The 16,004-nt window shown below is 36.9% G+C and overlaps 1 protein-coding gene across 4 annotated transcripts in view; it reads right to left on the bottom strand.

Moving 5' to 3' along the window:
* The window catches only part of CDKAL1 (CDKAL1 threonylcarbamoyladenosine tRNA methylthiotransferase), a 414,630-nt gene that overhangs the window by 79,462 nt on the left and 319,164 nt on the right, over positions 1-16,004 (bottom strand). For all 4 annotated transcript variants that reach the window (XM_065830832.2, XM_071804627.1, XM_065830833.2 and 1 more), the window contains one exon: positions 14,172-14,234. In XM_065830832.2, the coding sequence (XP_065686904.1) occupies positions 14,172-14,234 (63 nt within the window). The remainder of the gene's footprint in view (positions 1-14,171; positions 14,235-16,004) is intronic.

The raw sequence follows: 16,004 nt of genomic DNA, 5'->3' as shown, positions 1-16,004 counted from the left end.
ATATTTCTACAGAATTAATCGACTGGCATTGACTTCAAGAAGCTGTCACTAAACCTGCATGGACTAAGATAAGATTGACTGGAGTTGTTCAGCTGAAAAGTGTAGGCAGGCTTTGCATTTCAGAAAATACGGTAATATAAAGTTTCTTCATATTGAGCTGCTTACTGAAAGTCATCAGATGAAAACACCAGTAGTCTGTATCTTCTGATAAAAAGTTGTTGTGGGCAATTTTATTAAGCTGGCAGGTACAAATCTGGAATGAGATGAAAGGAGTTCCACAGTATAAATGTTTCACTTTTCAGGGATTTCTCTTAACCATCCTGCAAGCCCTGAACTCATGTTTTGACACTACATCCCAGTGTCTAAATGACAATATAAATGATTTTTCAGTTCTCAGGAAGACACTTGCAAATATATTTTACCTTTTTTCTCAACGTTTTGAAATGCAACACAGGACTTCATATATCTTGTTCATATCTCACAAAGTTGAGCAGATCCTTTGCAGAATGTTACTATAAACAACTGCTCTTTTCACTGCAGATCTTTGCTACCAACAAGGTCTTGGGCTGCTCCAGCCTCCACAAGCCTGTACAGTGATGCTGCTATTCCAGATTGGAAGCTGGCTAATGAGAACACTGGGGAGCAGGACGGGTACCGAAGGCTTCTTTCGAGATTGAGGATCCAGGCTTTTGCAAACGGCCAACAGGGAGCTCAGCAGAACATACTGATTATGCCTGTTGGCAAGACTTTAACTTTTTAACTTCCATAATGTCTCTAAGGTAAACTGTAATTACAATGATCCAGGCAAAATAAGGTGGAAATTCTATGTCTGGGAGGTGCAAGGCAAATTTACTCAAGATCAGTTGTTGATTTACTAGAGAACTGTAATTCAAACACTTGGCACAGTCTGATTAGTAGTATGACCATGAAGAATTTTTTTTTAAATCCTCCTTGGCACACAAATGAAGACTGTGCTTTTGTAATAATGATTAAGCAGGTTTTGTTTATCCTAATTTTCAGCATCTATACTTAATTTAACAGAGATCATTGGTGAATTTTGATTCTCTCAACCACAGATGTCTAGTTTAGAAAGCTGTGAGACTGTAAACAAACAAGCCTTGTCTTTAAAATAAATGTACAAGAAAACGTGAACACATTAGAGGAAGACAACAGAAAAAGCAGAGTCTTGCAGAAAACTGTGGAAACAAACAACATGAGACAGGGTGCTCTCAGCACCTGTACAGTGTTAGACCTTAAGGAGCTTTACATCTTTATTAAATTTAGGGATCGAATTTTCTAAAATCTTCCTCAAGAACTGTTTCTTGCTGTAGTATGTCAAGCAGCTTTCTAACACGCCATTAGTTTTGAACCCTAAGTGCAGCTTTGAATTATAAAGAATTCAGGCCAGATGTCTCAAAACAAACGCCCTCTACTCTACAGAGAGACATCATCAAGCCTGGCAGAAATAAAATTAGAACAGGAAGTTTTGCTTTACTAGGTGGGGTTATGGACGAATGTTGCTTCACCTTCCTGCTAAGTTATAGATAGAATTCTCCTGTACCTCATTCTGAAGGTATTTTCAAAGCAAAGTGGAGAGAATGAAAAAAAAAAAAAGCTTCCAAAGTACCTGCAAGCTCTACTAATGAATGTTGGGAAAAAAAAAAAAAAAAGAGAGAAAACCAACCAACCAACCAAAATGAACAAAAAACTCACAAAACCCCCATAACAATAATCCAGTTTGTAGCTGTCAATGGAAAAACGGTGGCTGTGACACTTCCACACCATTTGATTGGTGAGGATCACCTATGAAAGCACACCCAGTGTAACAAGTCAATGCTGGACTTGGGGATATTGCAAATGCACTTATTGGATTTCTTAATAAGAGTATAAAGTGTCTGTCCACCATTTCAAGGAGTGTTATATCCACAGCAGTATGGGTGGAAGGGAATCCAGGGCATCTTCTCATCCTATGGTCTTTGAAAATTTAAAAGGTAAAGATTAAATAGCTTTTGAAACGAAACATCCAACTCATGGCTTCAATGTGACAGGGCATACCATAGGGCATACCTTAAGTCACATTGTAAAATATCACAGAGTGAAAGCAACCTAATGAGAAGGAGTATAGATAACTGCTTAGTTGTAAATTAGAAACCCAAATAAAATCTGGAACACTTAACTGCATGTTGTCTAATTCCTGCATACACACAACAGTAAATACCTTAACTACACTATTGTCTAACTCTATCAGAAGCCCTCAGTATGGTTGGTTACTGACCTTTGTATATTATATGTAGAATTCAGATCCGTAATTTTTTCCCAAGATGTGAATTTAAATACAACAATTTTAAAATGTTCTACACATATAGAATTTACAACCTCATGACATTCTGTTTCAGAAACTGTATTTACAAAGAAGCAAGGAACTTCAGCATATCACCACAGCAGAAGTAGGAGATATTATAAGATTTACATAAAACAGTTGAAATGCAACTCAAATGCTTTAAACAAATTCATTGTTCCTCACAGAAAACAATGTCCGCACAAGGCAGTGACTATAAACAGTTGTTAGAAAGCAAAATAAAATCAAGTTAAAATAGTAGCAGTAAAATCAAAATAAGGGCATTTTTAAGTAGAGATTTATTTAGAGACCTATTTATCCTAACACAAACTATATTCTGGGACTGTTGCTTTCTTTCCTATGACTGGAGACTAGAGAAATTAAACACACAAACACATATATACACACACTTTTATTTTTTATGTACATGTACTTATTAAAAAATCCTGTCTACATTTTCTTGGTTTGGAATATGATTAATGCAGCCTATCAGAAGCCAGATGGTGTAAAACCCGAGCCATCAATCAAAATGAAAAGATCACCGAGCGCTATCCAGAGCGATGTGCTCTCAGCTGGAATTTCTGGTCACAGACCCTAACATGCGATGTGCAGGGGAAGCCATAAACATCGCGGCACTGCCCCCGAGGAACGCCAGAAACACATCAGGCTTTGTTAGGCAAAAAAACCTGGAGAAGTAGGACTTGCTGCTGTAGGCTCTGCCTGAGAAAGGCTCTGCAAGCCAAATACACGTGCTTTAAATAAAAAAAAATAAACGCAAGTTCTTTAATGAGTTTAATAATGTTTGCTCTGATGACGGTATCTGTCAAACTGTGCACTTGCCATTTGATTTAATATGGGATTGTGCCATACATTAACAATGCAGCTGCCACTGTCTGTCTGACACGTGAACTGGTATTTAATGTCTGTTCCCGCACAGGACTTACAAACGGTTCATATTTCTAGGTTTATATTACACATTTTCTGCAAATATTCTAAGGAAAACAATGTTGGGGTTTGCAACATAAAACAGTGATGGCTTGTCTTGTAAGGTTTTGTACCCAGCAGGCCTTTTATATGAAAAATAAGCATGTAAAAATAAAAGGCATGAAGGAGCACAATTTTCTATACACATGCCTCATAAATGATGCTAGCAATACTAAAGGAGATGAGAAAATTAGTAGTAGTAAGGACGCAAAGGTATTTTTTCCTGGAAAAAGCACGACAGTATGACTGCTTGCATTTGCAACCTGAAGTGTTTTGTCACAACAACTCTCTTATGTGTGCTACATATATCAAATTTCACAGCAATATATTTTGGAAGAAACATGCTGTATTTTAAAGACCTTTGTCAACTACTTGCATACTCACCTCTTTTTCTATAAGGCTAGATGACTAGGTATGGCTATCATGATTGTATGAACTAAAATTCATTTTTAAACATCAGCCTCTTAGTTGCTTTCAATGACATTAGAAAATGCCACATTTATCACAAATAAATTGTAATGGTCCTGTTCCTTTAAGGAGATATAACCCCTCATTTTTATCCTGATGGATCATGAGATACCAAACCTTAAAGTCAGCACTGGCCCCACAAGCCTCTTATACTTCAGATACCGCAAATCAAATAGAGGCAGTCTCTAGAATTACAGGAAGAAGCTACAGCTTTTTGGAAACATGATTCTTTTGAAGTTGGAATCTCGCCAAAATTTGAAATGCTGAAGTAAATTCCAAAGAAGATGGTGCCATACAAGGCTCTCAAGCTGGAGCCTTTCCCTTAAAAAATGCATGGAAGAATGGATAATTTATCTTATCCATCTTTGGACAAATACAAAAAATTCTTTTTTTTTTGGATGAAAACTATTTCATGTTCATAAAATGGCAGAATACAGGGGAAAAATAATATGAAGAATATGGTATATTTAAGGGATGAAATATGCTTTGTTAGCGTGCATTTATAACAAGATCCAGGTTTGTACATCTCTTCCTACTGACAGCACCACTCCTTCCAACAGTCTAAAGCTCAAGTACAGCTGAAATTGAATCATGCATTTTAGATCCTTTCTTCTGCCCTGAACTGGGACCTAAACCTCCATGGTATGTCTACACTGTACGGTGAACTCAAAATCTACTGATTCTGAGCCTCCGTCCTTGAACTAGATTTGGAGGTCTTTCAAGCCTACCCTAATTTACATGAGTAGAGTATACGTTAGTATCCAGGTAATTTAACTGAACGTTGCTAGTTTTACTGTAGGCATGCATACTAAATCACTGACATCCTTCAGTGCTCATCCCACAATTCTCAAAATAGATAAGCAATTGGTAAAAATCATAGGATGTGTTTCTAGTTATATCTGAACACAAACACCCTCCCTCCCCTAAGACCATGAGCCCTTCCCTCAAACACAGGCAGACCAACAGCACATTTGCTGGAAGCCCAGATTTCATGTGCAACTAAGATACATGCTTTGCTGCAGGTGACAACCACTTAGATTAATGATTCAAAATCCCTATGGTTTGCTGCCAGATTCTCAGATGCCTCCTTCAGCTGCCCTTCCAAGCAGAGCGCTGGAGCTCCCACTGAGAGCGGGACGACTGCACCACGCCCACAGGAGAATGAGTTTCCTGGGTAGAACAACCTACAGCCCACATTCTACCTGTAGTTTTACATGGTCACTTTACTCAGACTTGTCTTTTCAATTGTATTATATGTAACCTTTCTTCACTCTTTTAAGTGGGCTATAGTACAGAGAGGAAATGATAACAAAATAAAAACTACAGGAGGGTTTCTAGTTCCCAGCATTTAAATGACAGCAGAAGATGAAATCATAGCTAGTGCTGAATTACAACAAACTGGGCAAAATGTGATCCCATCCTTCCCTGACTTACTTGGAATACACCAGACTGTTTCTGGATGATACCAGGTAATCAATCTCAAATCAAAGTTTCTGTTGATGATGGGTTTGTGTGTGTGTGTGTGTCTGTGTGTACATGTAACGCTACGCAGAAGAATCTTAAAAGAAGATCAACATTTCCATACTCTTATTATCAGACACAAAGTCAGAAAAACCCCACCTGCTTCACAGTTTTACATCATAGGGTCATTACAACAAGCTTTTAAATAGGAATAATGAAGAAGAAAAGTAAATGGAGTATGTTCACTCCATGTGAGAAAGTCAAAATCTTATCCAAGATTTTCAGTACCAGAAGATTATCCCAAATCGTCTGGTAGTAAAAACATTGATGCCAACGTTAACATCCAGAACTTTAAATAACATGTCAAATTAATTCAAGTACACAGAAAGACTGTAGCAATTTTACAAGCAAAGCCAACTATTATTCTCCAGTGAGAAAACTGGGAACAGAAGCTAAAGCTAGTTTTCACATTTGTTAGGGAAGTTCCCCAAACCTGTGTCTCTGGATATGCAATCAATTAAAAGGAAGGAAGTTCAAGAGCTTGGTCATCGGAACACTTAGGCCAATAACAAAGTATAAATCCTTGAATCGTGAAGAACTCTATCACCACCTCTACGCGTGGGCTCCCATGACACTGTGCTCATGCACCGCTACACCTGCTGCACTGATGCCTTCCCCTCCAACAGCAACGTTGCTTCCCAAGGGCACAGCCAAGTACGGCTGTGGAACTAAGGGGCTCCAGAAAAATACACAGGAAAAAACCCAAGAAGAATGGAAAGGCAGGTGAATTAAAGTAAATGGAGAGAGAATACGATGTTAATACCTGAAGAAGATATTCAAAGAATATCTAGGTAGGAAGAAACAGAATAAAGAAGGTAGACTACACAGAAGAAATTTTTTTTTTTTTTTGGGGCGGGGGGGAGGCAGGAGAAAAATGCAATAGGATAAAGAAAGAGAGAGGGGAAAAATGAGAGAAGATGAAAGATGACTGGGAAATCTAACCCACTACAAACTGCACAGGCACAGAGAGATAGAGGTCAAATGAGATGTTAGGGAATTGGAGAAGGAAAGATACCTGAACTTGGTCTGAACTTGGAATGACCATAGGACTATTAGTTATACAATCCAGCACATTACCAATGCAAGATTAAAGACAACTTGTAAGAAATTTTAACAGGGTCAGGCTTGTTTACTTTTTGTGATGCCAAGGTTTACCAGTAACATTTTATATTTCAATATTTTGTGAAAGTAGAAAATACTTTTTTTGAGGCAATGTGCTATACCAGGTAGCATTTGCATGCAGTACACCAAGGGGAAAAACTACAATGTAAACGGTCAGTATTTTCATGATGATTTAACTGAAAAAAAATGTATAGATGTTTCTACATGGAGAGGAGGGTTATACATGGATTACATCAGTTTCTTTCTTAAAAGTGTTCTCAAGACCATCAATGAAGATATTTCAATATTACATTGGTACCTGTGAAACCTTGTTAAACATCTCAGCCCATACACCACTGTATAGCATTATCTTTGCATATAGATGCAAACATGATTTGACAAACTATTTTAAATTGTTTTTTAGAAAGATAATTTTTAAAAGACAGAAGAAATAGTTAAAGTAAAACATGAAAAGCCTCCCTTCTGGTTAACAACTACGGTAACAACCCTGAACAACTGGGTTAGCATAAACAGGGTTAGATGCTTTAAATATCCAACAATAGCAAAAGTTTTAGCATTGAATACAGTTTCAAACAAAGTATTTAGCATCTATACACTACCTGTTTATATATATTTTAGGTTTTGTGTAAAACAAAACCAAACCATTGGTTTTACAACAATCAATTCAAGTTTTTTTGAAATTTATTTATTTTCTGGATGCAATCTACACGTCAATTAAGACTGCAAGTCTTTTAGCTGAACACTTCATCTACAGAATTAAGACAGAGCAGATATGTCTTTTTCTATACAGCCTATTCAACAGTGAAGTAACCCCTTCCATTGCATTGTTTTCCTTGTTTCTTCTCCTGTGCTTTACAAAACCCTGAAACAATTCCTAGTATTTGAACAGCCATTTCTAAACTGCCTGTGTATTAGCTCACTTTGTGTTGCAGATGTCACAAACCTCAATACAGCTAAGAGTTAAGTCAAGAAAAAGCAGCAGCTTTTCAGGCCATTAGATTTTCCTCACTATCATCAAGTAATGTTGAAGTGTGCCATTAGCACAAGGCCACTGCACTGCCAAACAGAAATTGCTTTTCTCTTTCAGCAGTCTTCTTTGAAGCCTCACATCATATCAAGAGCACAAAATAGCTTTATGTAACCTCCTCCAAAAAGCAGTTCTGAACACGAAGGAAGGGAAAAGAGAAGAATGGATGTAGGTTACAATAAGAATATTTCCATAAAACGCGGTCATATCTGACATCTGAGCTATTAAATTAAACCTGAAATCTATTTTGAGGCGGGAGATAGCAAAAGTGTCTGTCTCTTCTCAGCAATAACCTAGAAATCTTTTTCATCTTACAGAAAAACAATTCAAAGCACCTGCTTCAGGAAAGTCAGACTATGGCTTATATCACAGGCATTGCAACCTCACAGTTGCCTTATGATTTAGTACAATGCTGTTCCTGGAATAAATGAAAAGCAGGTCAAAAGGCTTTTTGTCATTTTCCAGAATCATATATCCAAGTCATTACCCAAAAAATGTGAAGGGTGAGACAGTATCTCACAACTGCTTGCTGTCACACTCAAAAGTAAAACCTACACATTCATGGTGCCTCCACTGCACATGCGCATTTTACGAAACACAGTTAATATCTGAGAAACATTACTGTCCTTGGGAAAAATAGCAAGAATTGCTTGTGTTTTTCAGCAGTTCTGAAATTTCCCATTTCCAGACTCCAAAGAGCATCCAATCCTGTTTTGGTGTTGTGGTTTTTTTTGTTGTTGTTGTTTGTTTGTTTGTTTGGTTTTTTGTTTGTTTGTTTGGTTTTTGTTTGTTTGTTTGTTTGTTTTTTAATACTTAAACATGCTAGCTGCCATGCCTGATATGTAAAACAAACTGCTTCCTAAAAGATGGTCAGCAACAAATACAGAAACAGAAGATGGCTAAGTCTGTGAGGTCAGGAACTACTAAGAAGGTACAAACATATATTACTGTAAAATGTAAATCTCACCTGTCAGATATACTCAATTCTGCAACTATGTTTTAGTCTGTCACCAGCTTCTTTAAAGAAACTACCCTCATAGCAACACTTCCATCTCTAGAAGCATCCAGTATTTCAACTTATGCATCCTGTCAAATCACATCAAACCACAGCGCAGACACATCTTCAAAAACAGTTTACTGGATCTAATTAACAGAGTGATGCTTCCCATTAGAAAGTTGGCCAAAATCAGGCATTTTATAGTTCTCTCTTTCAGTACACATCAAAATTTCTTTTGTTCAGTTTTGCTTATTTGTGAAGGATCCACAGAATCACAGAATGTCAGAGACTGGAAGGGACCTCAAAAGATCATCTAGTCCAATCCCCCTGCCGGAGCAGTAACACCTAGATGAGGTTACACAGTAAGGTGTCCAGGCAGGTTTTGAATATCTCCACAACCTCCCTGGGCAGCCTGTTCCAGCGCTCTGGCACCCTCACAGTGAAGAAGTTTCTTATATTTAAGTGGAACCTCCTGTGGTTCCCGTTTGCACCCATTGTCCCTTGTCCTATCATTGGTTGTCACCAAGAAGGGCCTTACTCCATCCTTGTGACACTCACCCTTTACATATTTGTAAAGATGAATCCAGAGAAGGTCCAGCTTCTCTGAACATGGGAGAAAAAGGAAAGGAAGGAGCTAACTGGTAGAAAAACTTGCCCCAGCAGAAACATTTAACTGCCCATCTCCTCATTTCTGCTGTTTAGCTAAGCAAACTTCATCATGGTGAAGACAGTTTCGCTGCCTCTCAGTGTCACCACTGCACCCTCCATTGGCCAGCCACAAACTGTGCCCCCAGAGGCCACCAGCTCCAGCACAGGGGCTGGAGGGAGTGCAGGACTTGACAGATTTTGCTACCAGAAGCCAACTTACTCCAACCCCTTACACATTACCTGGGACTTTCCACATGCTTTTGGATACTTCATGTTTCACACAGGTGCCCATGATGATTTTCAAACAATGCCACAGCCTTGGGCATTGCTATGATTAATATTTTGTGTTATTGACAATAAAAACCACTCAGACTATCCACATAGAGCTACAGAGCCCAGCAGAAGAAAGAAGTATCCTACAACCACAGTTTAAGGATGCTGACATAATTTATGTTCTTTTAAATATTAGAGCAAGAGTCTGTGCACTATTGAAATAATTGGTTGAAACAAATTATGATGGTAAATCTCTAAGTGACAGCAGCCATTAGCACCTTAAGGACAGCCATACATGATCTTGTTATTAATCTTCTTTGAGTCAGTTATGTATACGTCTACTTTTATCAAAGCCAACAAAACACAGGATATTGTCTATGGGGTTTTAGTGTTTCGACATTTTGGTTTAACATTTCCAGAACACATTAATACAGAACATTTAAAAGCATAAGGCTTTAAGATTCTACAATTCTTTTAGTAGTATTGCATCAATTAGAGCACATTTTGAAACTAATATATTTTTCTAATCTGGCACACTTTCAATTTGGAAAAAATCTCTCAAAAAACTCTTTTCAAATCACATGAACATTGACTTTATTTCTTACTTGGCTGGACACAATACATGCTAACATAAATCACTAATGCTATAAGACATGACCTTATTTTTTCACAGATCATGCCCTATTCTTGAGCAAGAGATTCAGGCTGCAAAAAGCAGAAACTAATCCAGAGCTGAGTTTTAGGCACAAGTCTCAGAGGATTTCTCAGTGGACCGGCACGATGCTGCCACAGGCATGTATGGACATGCCCCAAGGTCTCTCCCTGGTCAGCCTCTCAACAGGGCAGAGCAGCAAAACGAATAGCACTTCTGCTATACTGTCTTTACCGTACATAAAAAACATTCCTTTGCAGAGCTTAAATTGAGGATTATAGTTTTAAACAACTGCTCCAGGGCTAGACTGAATACTTAACTGATCTGACAAAAAGAGAAAGAGGAACTATGGCTCTGTGCTGCTGAATTTAGACACTTTCATCATATTGGATCTTGAAGCTCATATTCAGCTTCTCAAACCTGTTGTTTTGACCAGGTAACTTGCTCTCAGAGCTGGCTTAATAGCTTTCAACAAACTGGGTCACAAGTTTTAAAGGACAAATATCACTTGGGAGAAAGATCCAGAGTTAAATATCCACTGCAGATAGAATAAAGTCCTCGCTGTCTGCAATGTGGAACCTCACAGTGGCACACACAAGAGATTCAGCAGAAATTACTTGTGTGCAAACATGATTGTTTATTAGAGCTAGTAAAAAACTGGTCAGATTATAGCTAAGGGTAAAAAGAGCACTTCTCAACTATCTTATTTTGAATCACTAAAACTGTTCTTGGTACAGCTTTAAGAGGATGTCATTTTTATCTTTTTTTTTTTTTCTGATGATCCTAAAAAAAGATAAACTGTACATATAATTGGAAGGGCTGTTCTGTTGGTAACTAGAGAAAAGTTACACAGCAGTCAGAACTCAACTTTCAAGAAAGCCAGACTATACATATTCCTACTCTATATAAACACAGGAAAAAGCAAGTATTTCAGAATAAGGAATGGCTTCGTCTACAAATAGAGTTCTATGTATTTTCACACATGGTAACTGAAATAAATTTAAATGAATGGTAAACGCCCACCTGGAACTGATTTTCATAATCAAGACAGATCTCAGAATTTCCTAAAGAATTATTCAGTTTTGGAAAGAAGGAGTTTTAGAATATTTTAACAACAACAACAACAACAAAAAAAAAAAAAAAGAGAGAAAAATGAGTTTTTTGCATGTGTCTGACATCAGTAATTTGATATATTCGCCAGACATTCAAGACTGATGCTACTATGAGCTTTGTCAGTGGCACTGTCTCTGAAAGATCCACAGGTTCCACAGCTGGAGGCTCTGCAAGCACTACAGTGACACTGGATGGAACAGAACAGGATCAAATCCCCCTTGATAGGAAAAGTACACAATAAGAGGGCAATTTGGGGGATTTGCGGTTGTATGGTTTATCTGAACAATAAGGAGGGCAACTAGATGGTAAACTATACACATTTAAACTTTAAAGAATACAGGAGCCTAACTCTTCCTCCTCAGCTGTCTGCAGAGGAAGAATATCTCTGACTTTTCCATCCTTTTAGCACAGAAGAATTTAAAAGCTCTGTCCCCTCTACCGCTGAATTAAGGCCTCACTAGACACAAGATAAGACTCCACTCCTGGAACTGGAAGGAAAAGAAAGTCCTTGCTTTCCCCCTCCATAAAAGAGATTGCTTTTCACCTGGAAATGTAGAACGACAAACACTGAAAATGTCTTTCAGAATGCAGCAACTTCCACTAGATAGGTACATACATGTTGAGGTAAAATTTCCAGGAATAGCTTCTATTTCTAATAGCTATTGGTCTCCTGACCAAGCATAAATAGTAATAATGTTAGTAAGGTTAGCATAGTTACACCAGCAAAACATCACCTTCTGGTTTAGTGAGTGCAGAACAAGCATCTTCTGATTGATTTTCCTCTTTTCTACATGATATCCCATCATAAAAGGATGAAGCACTATCAAATCTTGGTAGACAGTCCTGTTCCAGCCACTGTAGTTCACAAGCTTCCTTTTCACATCTGTTTGAACTACTACTACCACCAAGCTCCAACTTATCCTCTAAGGATCTCTCTTTCCTACTTTAGAAAGGTTCTCAGAGAAAACACTTTTAATCAACCAACTAGGAATAATGAAAGCCAGTAATTCACATCATTTGTGCCATGATCCTGTAGCACCAACTTTTTCACAAAGCCATCATAAGATCTTTCCATGCTTACTGAAAATAATCTACAAAATAGCAAACAATCCCCCCAAAAGCCAAGCCTTCTTCTATGTAAATCAAACAAAGCAGAACCAGAGTAGAACTAGTACAGACCTCCACTAGAAATAACTGTATTTTAACAGATCCTAAAACAAAGATCAAAAGGAATATATCTAAGCATTTATATTCAATTCCACATTGCCTGATGACTAATTTGTAAAGAGTGCACAAGTCTTCACAACTGAAGCCAAAATAATTTGAGGATACTTTGATATAGTGCCACAAAGGATATGAGCAGGAAGGCAGCAGGAGTTACAAATGGCCAAGCTCCATTAAAAGTGCTAATAAAAGAATAATGGAATTTCCTTGTACTATGAATGAAAAGTGTTTGGCACAGGAGAATTTAGACACGGAGAGGGATATCAAAGCTTTTGGTTCATCCGTTGCTTCTGCTTATTAGATCTTAATTGACTTGCTATTACATTTACCTTAAAATGCTTCAACTCAAAAAAACCAATGATCCCATTCCAAATCTTGTCACACTAATTTCCTTTATTCTTCATGTTTCTCCATTTTCAGAGGTCCTCACTATCTGCTTTACCAACCCTTGTAAATAATGCAAGTCTATCTACAAAAAAATACTTTCAAGTGATGGATTTAACTTGAAATGCTATACAATCATTAAAATTATAGAATGTACATACTGTTTGACAATTTTATTTTAAACTGTAACTTTTCAAGTTGCTGGCAACTATGGAAATCTCATAGCAGTAACTTACCTGATAAATTTAATTCATTAATGTTTACACAACGTATTTCCTTCTCATAGACATATGTATAGTTACACACATAGACCTGTGTTTAGCCGTAGAGACAGGTGCACATATATACACATACACTTCCGCCACTTTCTTTCCCCAAATATAAAACCTGGGTAATTTTTCCAATGTATAGCTACTTGGTACATGGCCAGGAAAAGAACAGGTAGAGTTCAGAATGCTCCTTTGAAATGTCTAAACTAAAAAATGTTTCAAAACTTCGTTTTTTTTTTTTTGAAGTGGATACTTGCAAAATAACAAACACTTTGCAAAACAGAAGCAGAAAAGGCAGTCATGTTCTACAGCTGACAAATTGTTAGAGGATGTAGTACACTTGCTTAAAAAGACATGTCCACAAATGCATCCAAATACGAGGAACTCCCTGAAAATATTTAAGAATCTACTTAACTGTCCTTCAATCTGCTGCTTAATGCTCTCTTTTGCATGATGTCTACAAAGACCCCATGACATAGTTATAGCACAGAAATGCTGTGATCTGCCTCCTGGTTCTCCAAAACCATCTTGTAACAGCTTTAATTCTTTGTTTCACATTGTAATGTCTCTAGGGAAGTGGTCTTATTTTCTTATCCTATACTAAGGGATATAATAAATAAAGGGCTTTTTTACCAGAGTTCCCAGACTTTATAAACAAGGATCAAGTTATAACGATGATGTGTGTTTCTTCTTCTTCCCCCTGACAACCACCAGGCTGTTAGCAAAGCAGCCTCTTCCAACGATGCTTACAGAATCAATAGATAATTCATTAGTATCATGTATCTCAGGGCCTAATTGACACAACAGGTTAAGCCAACATACTCAAGGGTAACAGTTTCTCAACAGAGAGAAAAAAAGAAGGGAATCTGATACCACATATGGTCACTTTGCAGGATTTAGTGTCAGTCTATAAATTACACTTCTATGAGGTTAATGTGAGTCATTCGTTTCACAAATCAGAAAACGCAGCTTTTCAGTCTTGGCTTGAAGAAACAAAGGAACGTTTATATGATAGCATAATTTCAGTAACATGAATTCCCTAGCACTTTCAATATTATAATTTCCTCTCATTTTTGCATTAAACATGAAATCTAGTTATTGTGAACGTTTGGAATTTTTTAAACAATAAATGTAGGTAGTATTTTTCTTACCTTATGATCATATGGATTGTATGAGTGAAACAGCTGGGAAAGATCCTTTGTTCTCTGTTTTTTCTGAAAAGTAATATTAATAAATAAATCGTATTAGCAAAGTTAAAGGAAAAAGAAAGAGACTACTGATTGAAAAAGCTGCATGCAGGTACAAACACATTCTCTCACACTTTGTTAATAGCACTGCAGGTATGAAGTGCAATATGTAGATTAAGGATATTAAATATCACAGGAAATAATTACCATATATAATTAACATATATATTAACAATGTTAAAAACATATCCTTAACAAATAATAAACACTAATCTATGGAACATCAGTGGAATGTGTAAACAATTCACATTTGTTCTAATTTCTGCACAATAAATCATAAATAAAGTCTTAGAATACAGATAACAAAACTTGAAGATTAGGCTCCAGTCTTGCAAAGACTTGTCTACTATTCTAGCATGTACATGCAGTCTTCCTTTATAGCAGATTAGGTTTAAAGGAAGTAAATTTAAAGAAGAATCATTTATTATTTTTCAATTTCTTTTGATGCTAATACTCTCCTAGTCTTGATTATGGAAAATTAATAGATGGTATGCCATTTAATGCTATGGCAAAGGGGAAGCAACTCCTTCTGTTAAGTGCAAAGATCAAAGACAAAACCTGCTCAATCCAGCTTCTATGGAAATCAATGAAAGAGCTTTCAGTGATTTCAGCAGATGTTAACTAGAATCGCTCAGGTGCATCCTATGGAAGGAGGGCAGAGAGAGGAGAAAAACACCCATCTTCAATGCAGGGATGAGTCACAAAAAAGTTCAAAGTTTTATTATGTCAAAACTGACATTGACTTATCTCATAGCTTGGGAAGACAAAGCACTGCCTGTTGGAAAATGCGTAAAGGGGAGACAACTACAAGAACTCTTTGCTTGTAGTCTCCACCGCTGACTTATTGTGGCCATCATTTCTGCAAAATCTGTCTTCCAACTAAACTGGTAGATCTGTTCACATTCCCAGCATGCTGGGAACGAACTAGACAGCTGCATGACTGCAGTATTTATTTTAATTTCTCGAAATTATAGGACAATTTGCTAATTTTTGATTATGCAAAATGACCTGTATATTTCCTTTCTTTACACAGTTTTTATTTTCAGTGAAACGTTTGGATGCAGCAACTTAGTCATAAAAGCTATAACTTTAGTTACTAGTACAAATTCAAGACCATTGGATATTTCTGAGTCATTAAAGCTATAAGATTAATATTACTACTTCTGTAAGGTCCCCACCTACGTTTTAGTTACGACCACTAAAGAGTCAAGAAAATAATTTTTACTCACTGTCCCTCTTCAAACATGAGCAGTAAATTTTGTTTTCACTATGAGGTTACTTCTGTCATAGACAATTCTATTTCTTTACCATAAGTAATACCTAACATGACTTGTTTCTCTGAGTTTACTAACAGGCTTTAAAAACCAACAGATGTGATATTAAAGAAGACATTTCTGTCAGTATAAACTTTCTCAGAAATTGAACATGCCTTTCCCAAAGAAAAGATCTGCCTTAGTAGAGGAACCGTGGCTCTCTAGCCCCCATTAATACATCTTTTATTTCCAATGGAAAAAAACCCACTCAAGTGAAAGCATCAGGTAGCACAACCTGAATTCCATCACCACCCTACAATGACTTATTTCCTGGGAGTACAGTTATACACAATGAAAGTGCTTAAAAGAATATAAAAAAGGATTTGGAAATATAAAGAATTAAATGAATTTAAAAGAGACAGCAAAATTATTACAAAAAAGGTTGTTTAAAAAACTAGTTTAATGTAGAGTGATGCACGAAGTA

This window comes from Patagioenas fasciata, chromosome 2 (assembly GCF_037038585.1).
Source record: "Patagioenas fasciata isolate bPatFas1 chromosome 2, bPatFas1.hap1, whole genome shotgun sequence".
Lineage (NCBI taxonomy): Eukaryota > Metazoa > Chordata > Aves > Columbiformes > Columbidae > Patagioenas > Patagioenas fasciata.
Note: the sequence above shows the minus strand (reverse complement) of the source record. Positions and strands in the feature narration are given on the sequence as shown.